General features: G+C 48.4%; 1 protein-coding gene across 1 annotated transcript in view; it reads left to right on the top strand.

Moving 5' to 3' along the window:
* Positions 1 to 23,129, top strand: part of lamc1 (laminin, gamma 1) — a 47,288-nt gene that overhangs the window by 6,774 nt on the left and 17,385 nt on the right. Inside the window, exons 2-3 of the mRNA XM_079750413.1 lie at positions 13,346 to 13,650; positions 20,366 to 20,496. Of these exons, the coding sequence (XP_079606539.1) occupies positions 13,346 to 13,650; positions 20,366 to 20,496 (436 nt within the window). The remainder of the gene's footprint in view (positions 1 to 13,345; positions 13,651 to 20,365; positions 20,497 to 23,129) is intronic.

Raw genomic sequence — 23,129 nt, 5'->3', positions numbered from 1 at the left:
TGTACCTGTGCCCTCTACACAGGGCTGTTTCTCAGAGACTTCAGATCTGGGCTCTGATTTGCTCGTTAGAGACAGTTAGACGGCGGACTGTGTTTGCCCTATCAGTTATCAGTGTTTGCTTTGAAGTCGAGCTTAACATTCCTAGCGCTGTGTGCTAATTAAAAGGCTCTCCGTTGCCCTTTCACATTTCCTAAGGTGTGTGTGTGTGTGTGTGTGTGTGTGTGTGTGTCCCTGACACCCAAACCTATATTTTCGAACACTCTAAATAGTGTCCTTGTAGTTCACATCACGGAAGGCAGTAGATTTGTTCTTTGTTATGAACAGATTGCTTTATTATGATTGGCTTCCAGTGTTTTGCGTCGTTCGGGGCAGCCTACGGTTCAGCAGTAGAAGCCTACCCGATCTTCCCTCCTTGTTTCCATAGTAACCCCATTAGTTCCCCTCTGGTACGGACCTCGTTTATTATTTTTCATTGAAGTACTGCGTCACTGCCGGGGGTCGCCATAGTAACGCCGGGTTGACCTTTTTAATATCTCACTGGCAGCCCTGAGGTCGCAATAACAGTGCTTGGGCCGGCCGGGACAGCAGTTGCTCCCCTGCTGTGAGCAAGCGCCTTATCCTTAGGGCTCCACAGACAGCCCTACCGCTGGCTGCAGTGCCTACCCGCGCCACAAGGAGCGCTCTACCTTTTGAGAACCTTTACAATAATCACTCGACAGCTGGTTTAGTCTCGGTCAAATTAAGCCCCACGGCGGCCCCCGGTAACACCTGCTGCAGACAACGTCCCGAGAAGTGTACTGATCGAGAGTCCCCACCCTCGTGATTTTTCAGTGATTTATTCTGTGATGTAGCCTGTGATTTATCCTTTGTGTATGTTTATTTTACTATAAATCGCATTGGCTCTCCTACCAAGATGAGGTTGTTTAGCTGAGGAGTGGCTGTGCATGATGATAGTGTTTGAATTAAGTCAATTTTTATTGTTCTTGGCATCTAGAGTGGAGCGGCCTGTCGTGAGGGATCCAGACCTGGACTGGTTACTCAAGGTTTCCTACACAGTAGCTGTAATTACCTCTTGTCTCCTCCACATAAAACCTGCCTCTGCACAATGCTACCCAGATATGTCCTCTGACATGAGTTTATTACGAGTCTTCATATGCATTATGTGCCCAATCTCTCTCTATTGGATACAAAATGAAATGGACCCGAGAAGCCGTCCTCTCCACCCTTCGCACAAGCTTATCTGTGGCTAAACAACGTCAAAATTAACCTAACAAAGGGCTTCCTCCTAAAGATGTAAAACCATGTTTGGGCCTTTGAGTTCCCCTAAGTACTAAAACCCGTGGAGTGCTGAGCTGGGGGTGCCGCCCGACCGCCATTGTCTCCCCCATTGAAGACTCTCTCGCTGGGTGAACTCGGAGAGCAGACTGGTGTCAGCTGAACCGTTAAATCTCACCAACATACTCCGCTCAGCTGATCCACAGAACGCTGCCTTTAATAGACCTAGGACCCGGCACTTTGATCCCCCAAATTGGGCGAATCAAGGGTCTTGTTGCGTTTTTGTTGAGGAACATCTTGGCCTCTTCTGGGCGCTGGTGTGTTTGAATGCGTTTTAACACGGGACTGCCTGTTCGCTCTTTCTTTCTTTTAAGTTCTCCAGCTGAAGTAGTTCACTCATGCAGGCCTAGACTAAACACATCCCGGTTGGACTCGACTGGAGATGGAATCTGCCGGTTGCATATGCCGCAAGCAAACGTTGTGACTCCAGAGTCCTGAGTCACTTGATTGTTCTCGTTGGGGAACAAATGATCCTTTTTCTTGAATCTAGTATTAAAAGGCTTATTTATATAACTATATTGAACATATTTTTAAATCCTTGAAAATAGTATAAATGTTGGCCTATCTCGTGTTCTTGTGAAGGCCATTGTGTTATTGTGAAGGCCATTTTCCCATCGTGCATCCAAACCAGATACAAGTTTCTCTGACACAAGCTTGTTCTGACCTTGCTCCAAATCTCCATTTTCAACATATGCCGCTAGGCCCAGGGGCGTCCCAATCGCTCAGTATTTACGCTAAATAAGCAGCTTAGCACCCCAATGACACTGAAGCCCTTCCTCCGGCACAGGAAGCACAAACCTGTGGGAAACCGGTCCGAGAGATGCCGCAACCACCTGCCCTTTGACCCCCCTCCCCCGAGACATTCCGATAAGAATCTGTCGTGAGCAGGAAGTGATGTCACTGCCCCAGGGGGAAAGGGGCTTCTCTTATTATAGATGGCGTGCCGCCTCCGTCTATGGAAAGGGGGCCGATTTGTTACACGGGACGTGCAGATGCATGCAGGGTAATTTTAGCTGTGCTCCAGCAGAGGAATGATCCCCTTGCGGTGCGGTACAAGCGGGGCGCACACTAGCGGCCAGTGTTCAAAGCGCTGTGCGGAGAGTGGTAACTAGTTAATTATGGGGAGTGCGACAGACGTGTAGACTGATTTATACACAGGCCTTTGTTCCTGTTTTCCAGCTGAGTTTGGTAATTACATAGCTGATGGAGATGTTAGATGATAAAGCCTCCAATTTCCTTTCCTGTGTTTAATGTTTGGTTTAGCCTTACACAAACTCCACTGGAAGAGGAAAGACTTGGGCTTCTTTTCAAAAGTGATCCACGTTCGCATCGTCAAGATCTTTGTTCAATTAAAATATAAATAATGGTTCAGTAATTGATGGCTCACTATTTAAAAGTGGGGGTGAAATGCTCGTGGCTGACACACTCAGGCCAAATTACAGGTCAAGTCGGCGGACGTGGTTAGCTGACGTAGCAAACATTGCACGAGTGGATGTTTTTCTTCCTGGCGCAGGTATACTGAATAGTGTGATTTGAATAGAGTGGTGATTAGAAGATAAGTCACTCTGTTAAGTAAATGATGGCTTCACTATTGTACAATAACTGCCTAAAAATGACTCACTTAGGCCACGTAGCCGTATCAGGTCACGTAGCCGGATGTGGCTAGCTGCTGTAGCTAACATTGAGATGAGGTTGACTTCCTTTCTGGCTTAACTTTACTGACGCTGACAGTGTCCAGAGGGCAGCTGGACTCGATCCCAGAGCATCATCCTCTTGAAAGACAGCTAAAGTAGGGTTACCCTGTCCCCAACCAAGCCCCACATCCACCCACACCCTATCTGCTATATGAGAAGGGTGGTGGTGGTGGTGGTGGGAGGGGGGCCCGGACATGAGATTTGGCGTTAACGTAACTGTTTATGCAGCTGTTATATGTCGGACATCTGCGTTGAGCACTGCATTAAGCAGAGGAGAATCCAAGAGGCTGGGCTTTCTGTTTGACTTGAATTTCCTTGAGTCTTTTGCGTCACATTGTTTTGTAATGAGAGTTTACCAAGGCAACGTCACCAGTGAGTGTTACCAGTGAAAGTTTTAGAAAACTCTTTCTAAGAAACTTTGACGGAAATTGGCAGGTCAGAATTGTGCTTGAATCGGTTTCATCACCTTGGAGGTGGGATTTCGTCAGTGTTAACATTGTTGGAGCAATCTTTCAGGCTTACTTCTTAAAAAAACAAAACATGGTGTCCTATTTAACAAATGCTGTCATGTGCCTGTGGATATAAACCCATACCTCGCCTTGAACCTCAAAGTTCCATAGCACAGAAATGATAACGAGGCCGCAACAAATGGCTGACTTTGTGCCTCTTCCCACCGATTGTTACAGATGAGGGAGGCAGATATCAGTAATCTGAAAGTCCCCAGGCTCTGTTTGCTGTACCAGCATGTGCATTGTCAGAGAGCTGCAGAAGTTCATTGTTGTGGGTTGTTTTTGTCTAAGACTAAACCCAGACGTCTGTGGGATGGCCCAATTGATGTGGTTTTTCTTAAAGAGTCAAAGAGATCTACCGATGAGCCATCGGGACTCTAGGCATTTTTCTTTCATGATCTTTACACTAAATCCCTGTCCCGCCAGGGTAACGTTGGACCACAGCCATTTGTCCTCGCATCCACAATGCTGTTGTCCATCTGGGGATGGCTCTCCCTGAGGTTGGATTCGACTTTGTTTTAGCAAGGTCTGCCGCAGTCTTTTGGTGGAGGAGGGCCACATGAAGCCCCCTACTGGGCCCCTTTGTCTCTGCTAACGTGGACACTTGGCCGGGCCTTCGTTTGTTCCTGCTGCCCTTGTTTTGTAACACCTAGGGGTGGAGGTAGCACTTCTTTGGTGGCCCCAGCAGTTAAATCCTAGCCAAACAGACCATTCCCTTGTGGCTCTCACTCTGTCAGAGGGGGGTCTTTGTCTTGCTTTCACAAATTTTATTTATTGAGTTGTTTTTGAATAAATGTAGTGTGGGCTGCATTTTCCTGATCAAACATACAAAACCCAATTTCTTCACCCGAATGTTGCATTAAACCCCCTTTTGTAATAGCGGCAGAATATGAATAATGTTCAACTGTTGTTAACCTAATGTAAAGGAGAATGTTGTAGATTATTCCATGTACTTTGCGCTCAGGCATTCCCAGGTCATTATGGATGGGGACTTTAAACACAAGGCTCCATGCAGGGGGAAATCACAGGCATTCTTGCAGTGCTCCTTTAAACTGGTAACCAGGCAATGAAAGCCCAACCCTAAGTCCTGAATGACTAACGACAGGGCACTACCACCAGCCACTAAAGGCCATCATTACACGGCTCTTCCAATTGGAGATCCCACCGTTTCAGAAGCCCCCTACCCACTCGCCACCCCCGTCTTCCCCCGTCCCCTGTCCCCTGTCCCTCGTCAGGACGGGAAGCGCTGCCTTTATACCCACAGGCCACCAGGAGGGGGGGGGGGGGGAGAGCTCAACACAGACTAGATGCTTGCAGTGATTCACCAGCATCAGCATTTAGACGGGAGACGGGACTCCCATCCAAGAGAGAGCCTCACTGACTTACGTACCTACTGGAGCAGTGTGACCTAACTCGCCAAATAAAAGATTACATGTTCAGTATAGGGAATGACCCCTCTCCGTGATATAAGGAGACGAAACTTGAGTCTCTTTGAATAGAATTACCACAACTTCACCACTTTGTCAGTCATCCGATAAAGGTAGATGTTTAGAATAACACATGAGACCCGATAACGGACTAACCTGGAACATGGCATAAAAGCCACGGACAAAAGTACATTTTTTAAGCCGTTGGGGAATTTCTCTACACCTTCCCCCTTCTTCAAATCCTTTTCAAACAGAATTAAGCGCTCTGAGGCCGACCAGGCCCTGGCAGTGATGATATGCTGTCATTAAACTCTGATCTTTTCTTTCCTTAATCAGCCAGTTGTTTGGTGTCGGGTCTCCGGCTGGTCCTTCTCACCTTGTCTCACAACGCTGTTTATCAAATACCGCAGATAGCAGCCCCTTCCCTGCCGCTGGCTCTGTAGATGTTATCAACACACAGATGGGGATTTTTGCTTACATTTTTCTACATTTGTAGTTCTCCCCCCCCCTCTAATCAGCAGAAATACGACACTCGTAGTCCTAAGACCTTGAGAGTACTGAGGTCTAGACCAGATGAGCAAATGCGAGAACAATGTCCCGAACATCCGAGCGGGCGTCTCGATAATGCCGGTGGTTTCTTGCTTGCTCTCATCGTTTTTCTTTGGAGGCTTAAGCTCACAGTCGTTGGCGCTACTGAATAATATCTGGAGACCTGCTCATGTGTGAAAACCAAACACAGCCATTAGCACCAGCATTCCAGCCTATAGGCGCCGGTTATACATTGACAGCGTTATTAATGTATAACTGTTGACGGACTGGGTGCTGCTTAGACTCTGCCTTGTCCATTACCCATTGCTGTGTGTGTGTGTGTGGCTAACAAAGGTCCTTTCATATACATCTATATATTGTAGGTCTTTTTTGTCTGACAGGTTTGTCCGCAGCTTTCCTCTACACGGCCTAAAGTGACAGTACCAAGCCGTCACAAGCAGGCCTATACTTCCTGCCGGGCTGCCCTGTTAGCACGACATCTCCCAGTCGCATGACCTCTGGCTCCTCCGCAGGGGAAGTGTACTCTCCTCCTCCTCCTGGGAGTATGTGTAAGAGGTTTGGATGTTGAAGTGGTGGGGGGAGGGGGTCTAGGTGGATGTAGTTTAAGAACTGGATACAGTGTCGACAACAAGGGCAACATGTTTTTCCTCTTTTTGACATTTCCTGCTCACTGATGGGGTGCACGCACATTGGTAGGTCCCTGAACGAGAGCATGCCAATCACATGGACGCATTATAAGATCCCCTCTTCACCAAGCTGGAGCATGAGCTAGGTCTAATCTAGTCTAGTTCTTGTTCTTGAAGTACGGTGACCGGACGTCGAGACCAGAGTTGGCCACTAGGGAACGTTTGCTCCTAGCCAGGAGGAGCGAGCGTTTGGGTGTGGGAGTCTATAGGAGCTCCGTGGGTGGCTGAGTTTTGAGTCGTGGGTCTGGGAAGGTTCTCTAAAGGGGTCCAGGGTCGCAGCTAGACCCTCCTGGGCATTCCTGGGATTCCACAGAGTCCTTGTCCATGTCCTGCCCTCCCTCCTGTCCTCCCTCAAATCAAACTCCCCATTTGTACTCTCAGGGGTTTTCTTTCTGTGTTCCACTGGAGGAGGTTTAAGGTTGTCAAGCTCTGGCACCTGTTGAGGAGGTAGACTGTGTGGGGGGTGGGGGTGGATGGAGCAGAGGAGGACGTTCCTGGGAATGGGGCATGTCACTGGTCCCTAGGAGAGGCAGCAGAACATAACCAGCAGGACTTTAGAATTAGATGAGAAGTTCTTTCGTTATCTAGAATAAAGGTATGGAAAGGTTAGTGGCCTAGATTACCACCCTCCCCACACAATCTAACCTAAAGGCATCATGGAAAGATATCTATGTTCACTGTTAGTCACTCTGGAAATCAGTGCAAAGTACAGAATATAAAATGTATCTGATGGTTGACGACGTAATATAACCTGACACACAATGCTACTCTTGAGTCCTCGAGTCCCTCTGTAAAGCGTTCATCTGGATGCCCAGACAGATGTGTATTAAGAGTGTGTTAACAGAAGCCTGTTGGAGCGAACAGAACAGATGTCCTCAGTATATGAACGGGAGACGATGCGAGGGAAACTGAGGTGGGCGGGGCCTCGGCAAGGAGAAGATTGTGGCACACGTTAAAAGTCAAAGCCGTCATTGTTCATTCGAAGAATGCCATGAGGTCATGGGGGAAATTTAATTGGACCACGCTGGGAGGGGGTACTGGTGGGCCACACACACACACACACACACACACACACACACACACACACACACACACACACACACACACACACACACACACACACACACACACACACACACACACACACACACACACACACACACACACACTTCCCTCCCCTCCTGGATAAGCCGGCCCCAAGGCTGTGCCGGTCTGGTGGGTGTGGGCCCTGTGCAGACCCCGGACTCGTTGAGTCAGCAGGTCCAAGCGCTGACTGAAATCCCTTCTCACCTGATCAGGTTTAAAAGGTAACAGATTAGTGGGCAGGGCTGTTGTCTTACCTGTTGTCTCAGGCGATGTGGTCGCTCCCTCCCTTCTCCACAATCAGTCCCCTCGGAGCCCTGCAGCGCGCTCCTTTGTTTGATTATGGGATACAAAAGAGGAGTTGTCCCTAAGCATGTCACTATCTGGTCCCATCTTAAGACGACCGGAGGCGTTGTCATTCATTCAGTCATTAAATCAGCCTCTAGCCCTCAGGTACGCATACCGGCTTAGTTCCGGAGGCTTCCTGAACCCCCTCCTGAGTGGCGGATCAGACCGGTCTGGCTCAGGCACGTCTCTCTCTATCTGGGATTCGAACCTACGGGCGGAAGGAGCCCTGTGTAAATGATGTCTGGAGCTGATATCAGAATAAACCAGTTCACTTGACTCAGTCTACTGTAATGGGGTTCTGGGAGTGATATAATAGAGCCATTGTAGTCATAAGGAAAGTCATGCTATATAAGTTTTTACATTTGAGCTGCATAGTTGAAACATCTTCCAAATAACAAGAAATGTTAATTTGTCTAACCAGGGCAGAACCTAAAATGTTTATACTATATCCCTGACGGTGTTAAGTACTCGGTGTCCCTACAAACCCTAGTTTATACCCACACACTCATGACTGACTGGGTCATGTTTCCTCTGAAGAGCAAAGAAGGTTTAATCTGTGGGAATGGGAGAGAGAGAGAGATGGCGGGAGGGAGGGAAGGAGCGAGAAGGGAGGGAGGGAGGGATGGGGGAGAGAGAGGTTGAGGGAGAGAGTGAATGAAGAAGGTTGAGCGGGTGATAAGGGGGTTGGGAGGCGGGTGTAGAGGAAAGGAGTGAGCGGGAGGAACAGAGGGTGCTGATAGAAGACTGTAGGAAGACATGAGGAGAGGTTTGCTCCTCATGGTCATCCATGTCAGCTTGTTAGCTCCCTGGAAGTTCCTCCTCCAGCTCTCTAATCTCTTCCTCCAGGAGGACCTCTTCCTCATTAAACCCTCCATGTGACACGTATCCCCCTGGGAGGACCATCTGGGCCGGGCCTCGGGCCGTCTTATCACCCAAACGCTTCCCGTCCATTAGCCCGGGCCAAATATTATCTGCTTGGATTGGACCCCTTGCTTTAAGACAGAGAAGTCCTGTCAGCTGGGAATGAAACGGATCCCAGTTCGGAACGTGATGGCTTCATCCACAGTAGTAGGGATTGTTCGAAGCCCAGTGGGCGTGATGTTCACGGGATGGCAACGTGGCTTTGTAAGATGGGGTGTTTTTACTATCTACTCTTTTTCAGAAGGAACTCTTTTCATTGTTGAGGTGTTTTGGGCAGTTCCATCTCTCCCTCTGTGTGGGTCCATCCACCTGGCTCTCTTCTCTCTCTCCATCGCCTGTCTTCTTCCCACCCGTTCTTTCCATAACCTTTCCACCGCCCCCGCTCGGCACCACCTCCCTTGTTCCCTTTTTCTCTTGCTTTTCTGTTCCATCAATTTCGCTCTCCTACTCCTTCCCTCTCAAGGCCCTCTTTCTTCTACCCTTTCTGTGTCTCACTCTTTCTTTCACCTCGTCTCTCTGTCTCCCCCCACCCCCTCACCATCTCCTACTCTCCCCTCTATATCTTCACTCTCTCCCTCTCCACATCTTCTCTTTCGGTCTCTGTCGGTCTTTCTCTCTGTCTCTCTTTCTCTCTGTCTCTGTCCTTCTCCTCCCTCCTCCCCCTCTCTCTCTGTCCTTCTCTCCTCCCGCCCTCTCCCCTATCTCTCTCGCTGCTGGTGTTGAATATCTGGTGCGGGTCTCAGCATGTCGGTACGGTTCCACAGAAGAGCTGCTAATGACAGGACACGTCAGGCGAGACAGCAGCTCAGACACCTGAAACACATATGTGTATACACGTACACACAGGCTAGTCCGCGCTGAGGGAAGTAGATGGTGTTAATGGAGCAGCAGGGGCATGTGTAAAACATTGAAAGTTCCTGTGGAGATTAAAACCTGATGATACCAGCTGGATCACGGAAGACCCCTTGTGTCAAAAGCACATTGGTACTCGTTGAAGTAATGCAGTTTAAACGGGCTAGAACGGTTTTCCGTCAGGGGGTCAGTAGTTTATAACTTTATATGCATGTGTTGAGGTAGTTTGAGGTTAGACAGCTGCTGGTCCATATGGAGCTCATTCATGCTACTGTTGTGTGTGTGTGTGTGTGTGTGTGTGTGTGTGTGTGTGTGTGTGTGTGTGTGTGTGTGTGTGTGTGTGTGTGTGTGTGTGTGTGTGTGTGTGTGTGTCCACTGTGGCTATAAGTTCCGTGCTCGGTGCTGGCTGTGTGCTTTTGAGCAACATCTTGCTCTCCAACATCTGGTTGGAGGGCAAGACTAAGTGACGGCACATAAAAAATGTGTGTGCTCCCTAGATATGGTGAAACATTCATATTTGAATGTAATTAATTGCCAACCTGTTTATGCATATGTATGAAAAGGAATCTCCCTCCAACTCCCAGACTGCCTCTATATCGTTGACCGCAACGGTCTCCCCCTTCCTATCTGGGGAGTCTTTCTTTGGGTCTGTATTGACATCAAATCCTTCCCCCACCTCCCCCCTTGTCTTTCTCAGCCCAGCGGAAGCACATTCCAGCCTCCTCTCCCTCCCCTCCCCCATAGGGAGGATAGAGGGGGGGGGGGGTGACCAAGGCAGGTGCATACATAGTTTCTCTGTGCTGTCAGTCAGCCCCCCCCACTGGAGTGTCTGAAAGGGTCAGGCCTTTACAGCCCGGTCCCTTTTTAAAGCAGGACTTAATTAGCCAGCTTCTACTAGCAGATTAGCTTTGTCGCAGAACTTCAGTTTAGAAACTCAAAGCCTGCCGTTGCTTCTTTTTACTCTGCTCTTGTTGGCTTCTCTTTGAAATCATGCATTTCATTGTGCTGTCTGTGCTTTGTATTCAGTCATAACACTTGATGAAGTTGTGTTGTTTCCTCAGCAACATTTGCGTCTTTGAGCTTCAAAACAATCTTGGTTTTGTTTTTTTTCCTTGAGAATCAGCTGGTTTGAAACCTGCAGGGGAGCTGTGTGGATCTCCCCCTGCTAGTCTTTTATGTTTTTAGTATTTTGGGGGGGTTTTTGTTGGTTATACTGGAGAACAGCCGGCCTTCTCCACAGCGATGTCTTTGTTTGGAGTTCCCCGCCGAAATCTTCTGCTCGTCAATACTCTGATTGTTCTGGAGGAAACGGCGCTGCTCTGGGCTCCACAGAACCTCCTGGCCTTCAGCTGGGGATGAACTGGTTGCCTGCTGGCACCCACATCCCCAGCACTCTGAACCGCACTCTGGGTTTGATTCATATGGGCTGGGTGTTTACGAGGTCACGTTAGCTGTTGGTTTGTTGTTGTTGTTGAGTCGACTGTGGAACTCTCATTATTATGAGTCACGCACAGATCCTCTGGAGAGATTTGACAGTTGGTTAGCTTGAGACTCAACATAAGCTTGGTGTTTGCTTGACATTTGAATTAAGTGAGCTTGGCGTTTCCTTGAGTTTGTTTTTTGTTAGCTTTAGGGCTTAATCCAGCGTGACCCACAGTGAAACCACATTACCACAATTCCCTACACTTTTCTGGTTTTTAAAATAAAACTTTAGATTGGCGTTGGCTTAAGCGCTAACTGCACCGTCACTGGCGGTGAACCCAAGCTACCACAGTTTCCCATACACTGTTGTTGGATTTAAGATAAAACGATGTCCTCATGTGTTGAATCCATGTACTTGTCTACGCCCATAAATAACACGGCCGTCCAGCATGCAAGCAGCCCTTCCCTCATTACTAGGCCCATGTTAGCCCAGGTGGGCCCACCATCGGGGGCTCCATCCAGCTGCCGCCCGGGTCCAACCACCCCCCCACATCACCGCCCCCCAGATATCCCTCCCCCTCACCCAGCAACGGGCGTACGCTGTGTTTGCCGTCCTGCGTGAAGGCTTGATTGCTGCGTCAACAGACGATGTTTGTCTTGTTTGTATGAGGAATTGGTGGTGTTGTAGGAGGGGAGGGGACGGGCTTTTAAAATGAGTTGTCGCCGACAGTCTGCTCCCAGTGGACCCCACACACACACACACACACACACACACACACACACACACACACACACACACACACACACACACACACACACACACACACACACACACACACACACACACACACACCACTCGTAAAAGGGCAGTGTTCAAAGAAAGAAAAGGAGGGGAAGGAAAGGAAGGAGAGGAGAGCCTTTTATCAAACACTTGACACTGACGCTCTGATCCGAGGCCAGCGAGTCCTCAGAAGTTTCTAGAAGAGTTTGAGGAGCAAGGTGGGGGCGGTGGGGGGAGCTGAAGTGGCGTCTCTCTGGTCACACACATTCTCAGACCCCGACCTCCAGGAGGGATTCAAACCTTCCCTTCACCTCCGGGTGCCTTCCTCCGCCGTGGGTTCATTTCTAGTTCTCAAATCTCCCGACACCCATAGGATAAACATACTCCCGCCTCCATTTCACCTTGTTTAATCCGTCCGTCTATCCGTACGTCTGTTTGCGCCGGGCGGACAGACGGAGGTCAGCGGGTTTGCTGGGACACCCGCGCCCCTGCCTTGATGGGCTGGCGACCCCGGTGTGTTTGCTCTGCGATTGTTTCCTGTCCCATCGCCGCCGCTTCCTGCTGCATTATCATCTCGTCACATGACCCAACCTCATGTTTGCTCTCAACACAATACCCCCCCCCCCACACACACACACACACACATCCCCGCCTCCCACCTGGCCCACCTCTGCTAGCCCTGTTTGCTGAGTACATTCTTTGCCGGTGATCACAGCCGAAGCCCCTTCGTACACCCCCTCTTCCCCTCCCCTCCATCGCCACCCTCCCGCTGAAAGATGGCCATCTTGTCTCCACATCTCCTGACTAGCAACTCCCTCAGTCTCCGGGCGTTCTCCAGGAACCCCCATCCCATGCTAGGCTAGCACACAGAGCTAGCTCCCCGGGCCTGCTCAGACACGCCAGCTATGCAGGGAGGAACAGCAGAGGGGGGCCCCCCACCGGCAGTACTGAGGGCCCTCAGTCCTCCTCCTCCTCCTCCTCCTCTCGCAGTTGGAATCTTTGCCGGCTGAATCTTTTAAAAAGGCTGGGCTAGACAATGCGTGCGATTGTTGTCGCGTTCGCTGCGTCCTTAAGAGTTCATTACCAAGTAAGGCTTAATGGAATGGATGATCTTCTCTGCATGCAATCTCCCCTCGCCCTCACCCCCCTCCCCCCCCAGATCTTCTGTCGCTGCAGTGGTTTGATTGTCTGTCTCTCGTTGTTTTGTGGAGTACACTGCCTCTCAGACAAAGAGGCCCCAAGAGCAAACAAGTCCCCAGACACTGTTGCCAGTGTGCTGTCATGTAGTGTGAATACTGTAATTCATACCCTTGGCATGCAGGTCGACAGCACTGTCGATGAAGCGGCATGTGTCTAAAAAATGCTATGCATAACGAAAACACTGTCAAAATGGTGGTGGTTGAGGGTTGTTATTGCGGAGGAGAGAATATTTCTTCAATGATTGATATCTTGGTATACCTAAAAAAAGTTGAAATGTCGTATTGCTACAATGCTAGTATGAAGAAGTGAGAACCTGCTAATGTGACATTTTTTCCTCTATTTTGTGGGATAAATTTCCAAACAGCCAATCATGTGAAGTTTGGACCAATTAAAGAACAGGATCGGGTTGAAACTGTTATGGTCGCAAAACTGGGTCAGGGCCACTGTCTGTTCTTTAGCATTCGTGATTCTTTCACCCACACAGTACAAACGAGTACAACCCACCTAACCAGTGTCTCGCCTCCCTTCGCCCTCACAGGTAAAGCCTTCGACATCACCTACGTGCGCCTCAAGTTCCACACCAGCCGGCCGGAAAGCTTCGCCATCTACAAGCGGACGAGCGAGGATGGGCCCTGGGTGCCCTACCAGTACTACAGCGGCTCCTGCGAGAAGACCTACCAGAAGACCAGCAGGGGCTTCATCGGTAGGGGCCAGGATGAGAGGCAGGCCGTATGCACCGACGACTTCAGCGACATCTCGCCGCTGACCGGCGGGAATGTGGCCTTCTCCACGCTGGAGGGCCGGCCCGGGGGGTATACATTCGACAAAAGCCCCGTCCTACAGGTGAGAGAGGGAGTAAGACCATACATGACCCATCGGTGTTGCATCTGTGCTTGGGTTGTTGTCTTGTCTGTTTTGGTACGGTTGTACACCAGTGAAATGGTGAAAGATAACCATGGCTCATTTGGTTTTCTTTGACCATTTCACTGTAGGTACAACCGTACCATAACAAAGTGAAAGAAAACTGAGTTTCAGTGTATTTTATAATCGTGTCCTGGCAGCGACATCTTGTTTTTCCCTGGTGACATGGTAATTGGTCTACTTGACACTTGGTATCTAATTCCCATGCGAGTATCTAGTTATATAGGGTAAAATAATCAAATGTTCTGCTCTACAAATGTCATTCGGAGGACCCTGTTCCTCGCTTAACATCTAGCTGGCTGAAAACGCAGTGGAAATGAGGTTAGAGTTTCTAAGTCTGCATACCGACGACCAACATTTTGAGGCCCTGAATGTTTTGTCAGTGAGCACTCTGCGTGCTCCCATTTGGCAGATGTAAGGACAGCTGTAGACTGCATGGCTGGGACCATGGTCCCGTTTGTCAGGGTGAGTTAGCCCTCCCCAGGGCTCCTCTGGCACAGACCCACCAGATTCCTGAGAACCAAACAAACGCCAAAGAAGGTTTTCCCTAATAGAGACCCGGTGGCGGGATTAGCATGAGTGGCTAGATTAGCGTTAGCGACATGACCCTAACCGGAGGGAATCTCTAGCCAGTCTACTTCCTGAGAATAGCTACAGGGCCCACAGACAATGCCTTTACATATATTACTCTTCAACCATTCTGTTTATAAAAGATTCCTGTCAATTGAAATCTGAGGAAGACAAATGCATTATGTCTCCATTGTTACACTGTCCTTGGCTTTAAACCAATCGCATGTCCTCTCTTTGAATTCCCCTTATCGTTGATGGCGGTAAATAACACGACCACCCATCATTCAAAGCATCCCTTCCCTTGTCCCTAGAGCCAGTGAGTCCAGGTTTCCCTATTCCACAGGGGGTTCACTAACAAATGGAAACACAATCATAAAGGTCTGATTAGCCACTGATTAGCCTGTGTGGTTCTGGAACATCTGGAGACTGGAAGTCGTATGTAGATCTTCAAGAACACAGAGTTTCCAGAACATGAGAGTCCTACTATAGTGCGCTCCCACACAGTCAAAGACCCCAGCAGCTGGTCGCCACCACAGCCTTTCCACTGGAAACTTGTTTTTGTCTCTCTCTCTCTCCCCCGCTGTTCCTAGAAGTGATTACAACGTGTGGAGCTCAGAGCTCTCCTGAGACCCATAATTCAGAGTTGTGCAATGACCACCACTTCCTGGAAACTCAGTACCGCGTGTTGATGGTGATGGATTGGGATGACACTGGTTGTGATGGCGGTGGGGACGATGAAGATGATGAGGGCGTTGGTGGGAGTTATAATGATGATGGTGGTGTTGAGGAAAGTGGTGGTGAAGGTTACGTTGAAGAAGCTGGTGGTGCGGGTGACGATGACGGTGGTGGGGATAATGAATGCAGTAATGGTGGTGATGATGGCGAATGATTGACGGTGGTTGGTTAGGACCAAGGTTGGTTGATGAAGGTGGTGGTGCGGGTGACGATGACGGTGGTGGGGATAATGAATGTAGTAATGGTGGTGATGATGGCGAATGATTGACGGTGGTTGGTTAGGACCAAGGTTGGTTGATGAAGGTGGTTGTGTTGCTTACGACGATGAAGGTGGGTGTTATGGAGGTGGTGGTGATGATGATGATGATGAAGGCGGTGTGGGCGTGTGAAGGCCCGGGGTTTCCGCGGGCTCCATGGTGGATGGGTGAATGCGGTGGTGCAGCTGGGGAACGAATGCGGTGTGGCGGCCGGCCAATTGTTGCAATGCGTTGCTAGGCAACTCCCCCGGGTTTCCCACCAAAGTGCTGGCTCAGAACAGAAACAGCTGGAGATGCGCTCTCTCTCTCTCTCTCTCTCTCTCTCCTTCTTTCTTTCTTTCTTTCTTTCTTTCTTTCTTTCTTTCTTTCTCTCTCTCTCTCTCTCTCTCTCTCTCTCTCTCTCTCTCTCTCTCTCTCTCTCTCTCTCTCTCTCTCTCTCTCTCTCTCTCTCTCTCTCTCTCTCTCTCTACTCCTCTCTCTCTCTATTTGCAGTAGATCTTACGCTCTCCTCTTCTTTCTTTCTATCTCTCTCTCTCTCTCTCTCTCTTCATCCCTCTCTCTCTCTCTACTCCTCTCTCTCTATTTGCAGTAGATCTAACGCTCTACTCTTCTTTCTATCTCTCTCCTCTACTTCTAGAGGAGAGTTCACTTCTACTCCTCTCGTGGCCCGTCTCTTTGATCCACTCTCTTATCTCACTATTTCACACTATTCGCTACTCTAGTTTTCTCTGCCTCCTTCACACACTTGACTTCTCTAACTTATCTCCTCTTTCTCTACCTCAATCCATCTATTTTTCAATCACTATACCTCTCAACAAATCTGCTTCTCTCTGACTCTATCTATATCCTCTCTCTTATTACCATTTTGTATCTCCTATCCTATCTGTTATCTCTCTCTCTCTCTCTCTCTCTCTCTCTCTCTCTCCACTTTCCTCTCTCTCTCAACCCTCTCTCTCTCTTGCTCTCTCTCTCACCCCCTGCGTGTCATTTTCTCTCTCTGTGTCCCTCCCCTCTCTTTGTTGTTATGTCTACAGTAGATCCAGTCAGAACCGGTGGTTCTGTCTGAGAGCGGTTGATGACTGGGATCATCCAGCCAGGTCCAGAACAACTGTCTGGATAGAATTAAACCTTGTTTAAAGAACCCTCAGTAAGGTCCTGTTCTGCCTCATCTCCTTTGTTTATATTTGCCGACACACCCTCTTTAATTCTCTTAATGATTCATTACAATCCCCGATTACTAAGGGTGTTTCAAAGTCTTGGCTGTCGATGACTTGAGGGCATGAATCCTGTTCCACGCCTCATCCTTCCTCGTGTCCAGGTGCATTGTGGGAAGTGTGAGGTCACTGTTGATCCAGTCCCCTGAGTTCGGGCCCCCGGGAGGATGCGGCCCTGCTCCTCTTCCTGCTGCTAAAAGAACAGATTTAGCCTTGTCACCCGGCGCCTCCTTATTTGACTCGTCGCCGGCTAGCTATTTATACCAAAGACTCGTTTAGAAGCGGCGTCAGGCAGCCGGCTCGGCGGGCGGTTGTTGGTTAGTTTCTAAAACCCCCCCACTGCTCCTATGTCTGGCCTGGCAGCGACTCGACTACCACCCGGTCAGCCCTGGTGCCGGCCCAAAACACCAGTCAATACCCGCCGTTTAGCCAGGTAGCCTCCCAATGGAGGTCCTGCTCTGACCTCTCGTTCGGTTCTGGGAGGTTCGGTGGAGGGGATGGGTGGGTCGGTACCGCTGTGCGATCGCCAGCATCTGGTTTTATTTGGGACCGTATTCCAAATGAATGAATGGAAAGTGAATCATATTTCTGGGGTTATTTATACACGTCTGTCGTTGGACTCGCGACTTGTTTTTTTTTTATCCGTCCAATTAAACCATGAGGGCCTTCATTCTTGGCATGGCACATTCCTTACCTTTTTATATTCTTACATTACTACGAGTCATTTTCGGCACGCTGGGCGGCACAGGTGGACTTTAGGAACCCGCGCTTGTGTGAGCCGCATGGCACCTTGAGATCTGATAGACGACAATGCTATCTGGGACAAGGGATGGGCACGGTTATTCCAATATTCAATTATTCGAAATGACGTGGGTATTCGACACTAGCTGTAGCGTTAATTAAATATTATTCGTAAGCTATATTAATTACATATTGTTCATTAAACGTGGGTACTAATGCCATTTAAAATATGGAAAATAGAAATAAAAAACACAATTGCAATACATTAGATACATCTTTGTGCCTTTGCGCATCACGTAGTTTAAACTTGCAGGCAGTGCGCACAGTAAAAGATATGGCGACCAAAAGAAGTGAAGTGTGGAAATATTTTGTTCAATGCAACAAAAAAAAGGGCAATGGAAACTCTTTGCAACGCAAAAATATGTGGCTCTATTGGCAACCTCCGTTCCAGCAGAGAGTCTTTTCCACAGCCGGCTTGATTGTAAATCACCTCCGCACCGGCCTATCCCCCGAGCACGTAGATGTGCTCATTTTTTTTTAACAAGAATGAGTGATGCAGTAGGTGGGCTTATGTGTTATGTTAACTGGAAATGTTTTAGACATACTGCATTTCCGTCTTACACATAATATATTTTGGCTGTTGTTCTGTTATATGCGCATCATGGGTAATGCGAGGCAGGCCCATACGCTGCAAGTGGAGTTCAGTTGATATCCAAGCCCAACAGTACTTAGGCCTATACTTTTTGCTGTTTTGCTTCAGTTACTTGAATCTTGAAGTTTGTGGCTTAAATTTACTTGAATCTAATTTCAGTTTGTGCCTAAGTATGCAATACTGTTCATTCATATTCTTGTCAAAAAGGATGGTTTGATTTCAAATCGTTTCGATTCAGCATGCTGATTTCAAGTGTTTTTTTCCTTCTAAAATGCTCAATAAGTTGAATTGAAAATGTTTTTATTTCGAACAAGTAAATAAAAAAAAGCAATAATAATCAATAAAATAAAATGATGGAACAATTGGACAGTTGCAATCAAGTAATATTTACACACAATGAAAACCACAAATGAAAATAACACTTGCTTTACCTGTTAGATAATAGTAAATAGAAAGACTGCAGACAAATGCATTTTCTTTTTGTACATCGCATGAAGAGCCGGATTTGATTTCCTTATTTATCTGACTAGTAGATGGAAAACGAGTACATTTGTTTAGTGAAGGCCAGATCACAGAAGCCATTCAGGCTACATTATGACTGAGCTACGCTTTCTTTTCTTTTTTTTTCGTAGTTTGGTTACACGGTTACTCATTTTTTTCATAGAATATTTGAATATTCATCTGTCTTCAAATGCCCATCCCTATCTGGGACGTGGTAGAATTTCTCTAAACACCTCGGAGCATTCTTCCGTCAAGAGCCCACACGTTCCCTCCTGTCGCTGGCAGTCGGGTGGCGGGGGCCGGGCGGGGGATCTCACGTTGACAGTGGAGACCCGGCTGGGGGACGTGGAATAGGAGCAGTGTTTGAGTTGATGCACGGACACGTCGTGTTTACCCGTTCACCAGACCAGAACGCCACAGTCAAACTGGAGGTTTATATATATATATATATATTTTCCAGGAAGAGGCTTAATTAGTAGGTCAATGGCTGCACGGTGCAAAAGATGGTCAATGATTGAACCTGTGGATGAAGACGGCTACAGCGGACAAGATGGTGAACACATCAACAGTTCAGCAGATTGATCTGCTAAACGAGACGTTCAACAGATCCATGGATAGGGAAAGTACCCCAAAGAAGGTGTGCATTTATAGTATGTTGTACCATCAGGGTTTGAACCATAGGGTGTTTAACCCTTCAAGTGTAGATCTATAGTATATATAATAGGGTGTAAAACCCTTCAGGTGTGGATATATGGAATGTAGAACCACAGGATGTAGAACCCTTCAGGTGTTGATGTATAGAATTTAGAACCACAGGGTATAGAACCCTTCAGGTGTAGATCTATAGAATATAGAACCGTTCATGTGTGTATCCATAGAATGTTGAACCATAAGGTGTAGAACTCTGACGGTTGTGCTGATCCATCAAATCATCGCAGCTGTCTCAGCCATTCACATTCCTGGTAGCTAGGTGAGGAGTTAATATTTCCGCGTTAAGTCTGTGTCTATTTGTGATGGAGATTATGCACACCTGATTGGATCTGGGTGCATTTACTGCTCTGTTCCACAAGGGGGCGGGATCCTGCTTGTTCAAGGCTGTGGACAACAAGATGCAGAGTGAATGGAAAATGGAAACTGGAAAATGTGCAGTTGCCAGCTCTCCCCCTTAGTGGTGATGTTGTTTAAGGATGTGTTTTTTGGTACATTTTGTACATTTTTCCAACAGGAATGGTTGTTCAACTTTGCTACCCAGAATCCTTACTGAAACTCCCCAACAGTCTTTACAGCTGTCCGTATCCGGGGTACCAGTTAGTCCAGGTCATGTTCGGTGTTCCCTTTATTAATGCGAACAGCAGACATACAGTGGTCGAAACGGTGGTTTCCCCTGGCTTCTGTTAGGACCTTCTGGTTTGGATCGAACCAGAACCATCGTGAGATGTTTGCAGTTCATCTAAAGACATCGTGACGCGGCCGCTTTACCGGACAAACGTAGCGGTTTGGAAACGAGAACAAGACCAGGAGCAAGCTCGTTGGCTGTACTCACTAGGGTGCCAACCATGTAGCATGTCACATGCACCAGCGGCCCATGAGTGATTACCACTTGTAATCCTAAACTACATGCCTTTCCTCATCTCCTTTTCTCCTTCCTTTCCTCTCTCCTGTCACAGTCCAGTCCATAAAGGTCACTCTTTCTCTTTCTCTTTCTCTCTATCTCTTTCTCTTCTCAAAGCCCTTCAACTCTAAAATAGAATAATATAAATGGGAATTTCTGAATGAACATGTTGCAGCCGTCCAATGCAGGTCCTTGTGTGATCTCAACATCTGATTTCTTTAGTAAAGTAGTGGAAGTGTTGCTTAGATTGGGCTACTGGAGGTTCTGCTCCTCCTCCTACCCCGGAGGTATTGGTGGATCCCACGGTGCTGAACCCTTTTGTTTGTGTGTGTGTGTGTGTGTGTGTGTGTTCCAGGAATGGGTGACGGCAACGGATATCAGGGTGACCCTGAACCGGCTCAACACGTTCGGAGACGAGGTGTTCAACGACCCAAAGGTCCTCAAGTCCTACTACTACGCCATCTCGGACTTCGCTGTGGGAGGACGGTGAGAACAAACACTTGCAAACCGCCATCTTGGCACTGGGGAGGCCATTCTAGATAATGCTGACACCTGCCGCCATTTGATTGATAGAGTGCCTCTGGCCAAGTGTTGGGGACGAGTAAGAACGTTAATATATTCAGTACCGTGGTATGTCCTGCTGTGTCTCAGCTCAGGGTTTGAGGTCCAACCTGTTTCTGAGATTAAAAAGGGAATTTGTTCACATGATAATCTGAAGCCCAGCCATAACATGTTATGATCTCAAGATGATCCGAACATATTGTGACTAGGCTATTGGGGGAAGAAGATAAAGCACACACTCAGGGCTTTAGGTGAAGGACTGTCTTGTTGTGTGGTAGAATTGATGGCACACTGACATGCAGGTCACAGCTCTGTTGGAGGGGTCTTGAGCAAACCCCCCCCCCCCGTGCCTGCCAGTCTGTCCCCCATCCATCTGAACTTTGACCCCTCTGGGGAAACGCGTCGATGAATAGCAGTCAAACAATTCCGACTGTCTCTTGTTTATATTAAGTATGCGGCTTAAGGTTTGTTAGATTCTGTTCAGAAGATGCTTTTAGGCTCAACTGGTCGACCCAAGTTGTTGCAACAACGAGCGGAAGTTACCAAACGGATGTTCATGTTGTTTGGAGACTTTAAAAGTTTTTCCTGGAGGGGGCGGGACGTAAGGGAACTGGCGCCGCCGGACGGCCATCGGCACATACCCCAGCGGATGTGCGCTTGTTTCTTGAGCCTGTGTGGTCCGCCCGCCCCGGGGCGGTCAGGAAGCAACACAACCAGGCTTGTTCTGCAGAAGAAGAGGGAGGCGGCGCTCCGGCTTGGAGGAGAGTCCGCTGCGGCGTGGAGCACATTTCCATGACACCGACGGCATTCCTGGCATTCCATGACGACGGCGCCGGATTACAGTGCGCTGGTGGAGGGGCGGGGGGGCTGGGCTGGGCGGTGGCGGTCCCATCCAGCACGGCTGCCTAGGGAGCATGGTGGTAGAACCACAGGACCCTCAGAAGGGCAGAGACCTGTGTTTTAGAAGCTACTGGGAGCTGACCAGTACAACCACACTCTTTATTTGTTGAAGTGGAATTAACTAGGCCCTGTGTTGTGCAGGTGGTGGGGTTTCATGCGCCCTGTAGCACAGTTTATGGGGTCCTGTGGTGCAGGTGATGGGGTCCTGTGGTGCAGGTGATGGGGTCCTGTGGTGCAGGTGATGGGGTCCTGTGGTGCAGGTCATGGGGTCCTCTGGCGCAGCTGATGGGGTCCTGTGGCGCAGGTGATGGGGTCCTGTGGTGCAGGTGATTGGGGCCCTGTGGTGCAGGTGATGGGGTCCTTTGGCGTAGGTGGTGACTGACCCTGTGGTAGAGGCTGGTGGCAGAGATCGAGGGTCCTGAAGTAGAGGTGACGAGCCTTCTGGCGGCGGAAACGGCCCTGTGGTGCCGGCGGCAGGCCCTGTGATGCAGGTGGAGGGCCCTGTTGGGCAGGAAACGGGCCGTGTGGCGGAGGTGGGAAACTGGATCCTGTCCAGATCAACACACCGCCCCTTCCAGCCTGCACCCTGCCATCATTGTTTCCATGGCGCCCTGCCAAGCAACACCTGAAACAATATCTGGATCTGTGTGCTGAGCAGGTCCAGACTCGTCCCTGCAGAAACACACAGCGCCGGGTCCCCAATCCAAACACGGCCTCCGTTCTGCTCCAGCAGCCTGCTCAAGCCCACCAGACCGCAAGAAACACTCCGATGTTTCTCTGTTTGCAAACTGAAGATCTTCTTTGATGCAGGGGGGGTTTGTTCCCACACCGGATTTGTTGGTTTATGAAGTGTTATAAATGATGAGTATGTATAGCCTCGGTATCTATTTTTTTACTTATTTGAAACGATATAGTCAGCCGGTATTGCGGTAAAAGAGCAGGTTGAGCGGGCGTCTATGGAGTCCGACGATGAAAAAGGTGATTGGTCTAGCTCAAAAAGTGAGCTGTCTAGCTGGGTGTCATATGGTCAGTAATAAGTAATTTGATGGACAGAATCTACTCTGAAAGGCGCCTTTATTTATTTAGCACTCTGAAAGACAGAATGATGCTCCCTCCTGTCCTTTTTCATTTATTATTAGAATAATCATTGTTACTATCAGTACTATTTGATTTGGACTTTATTCTTAAGTTATCTTTTATTATTATTTATTATCTGACACGTCCTCCTGCACTTTATTGCTTTGTTTGTGCGCTGTACTTGAATCACTCATTTGAGGTAGTGTGTCTGTTCACCATTTAGGGGAATGTTTTTGGGGTATAAAATGCAATAGTTTCATTTATATTTTGCACGTATTACATGTACATTGTATTGTATACATTGTATTGTTGTACTTTTTTTCATTCTTGGAATAAAAACACTAAACGCTAAAAAAAAGAGACAGAATGATGGACAAATGATGGATGACCGAAATGTGTTGGAGAGGTGACAGAATGATGAATCGATGATGGATAACTAACAAAATGGTGAAGGAATGATGAAGTCACTTAATGATGGAGGGATGGTAGCCGAGTAAAAGTGATAGTGAAAGTAAGAGGTCTCTCTCTCTCTACCCCATACGACTCTGTGCTCCCTCGCCCCCTCCTCTTTCTGCAACATG

Source organism: Pollachius pollachius (genome assembly GCF_949987615.1).
Source record: "Pollachius pollachius genome assembly, chromosome: 14".
NCBI classification, from domain to species: domain Eukaryota; kingdom Metazoa; phylum Chordata; class Actinopteri; order Gadiformes; family Gadidae; genus Pollachius; species Pollachius pollachius.
The sequence above is the reverse complement of the archived record's forward strand: the minus strand, read 5'-3'. Positions and strand labels throughout refer to the sequence as shown.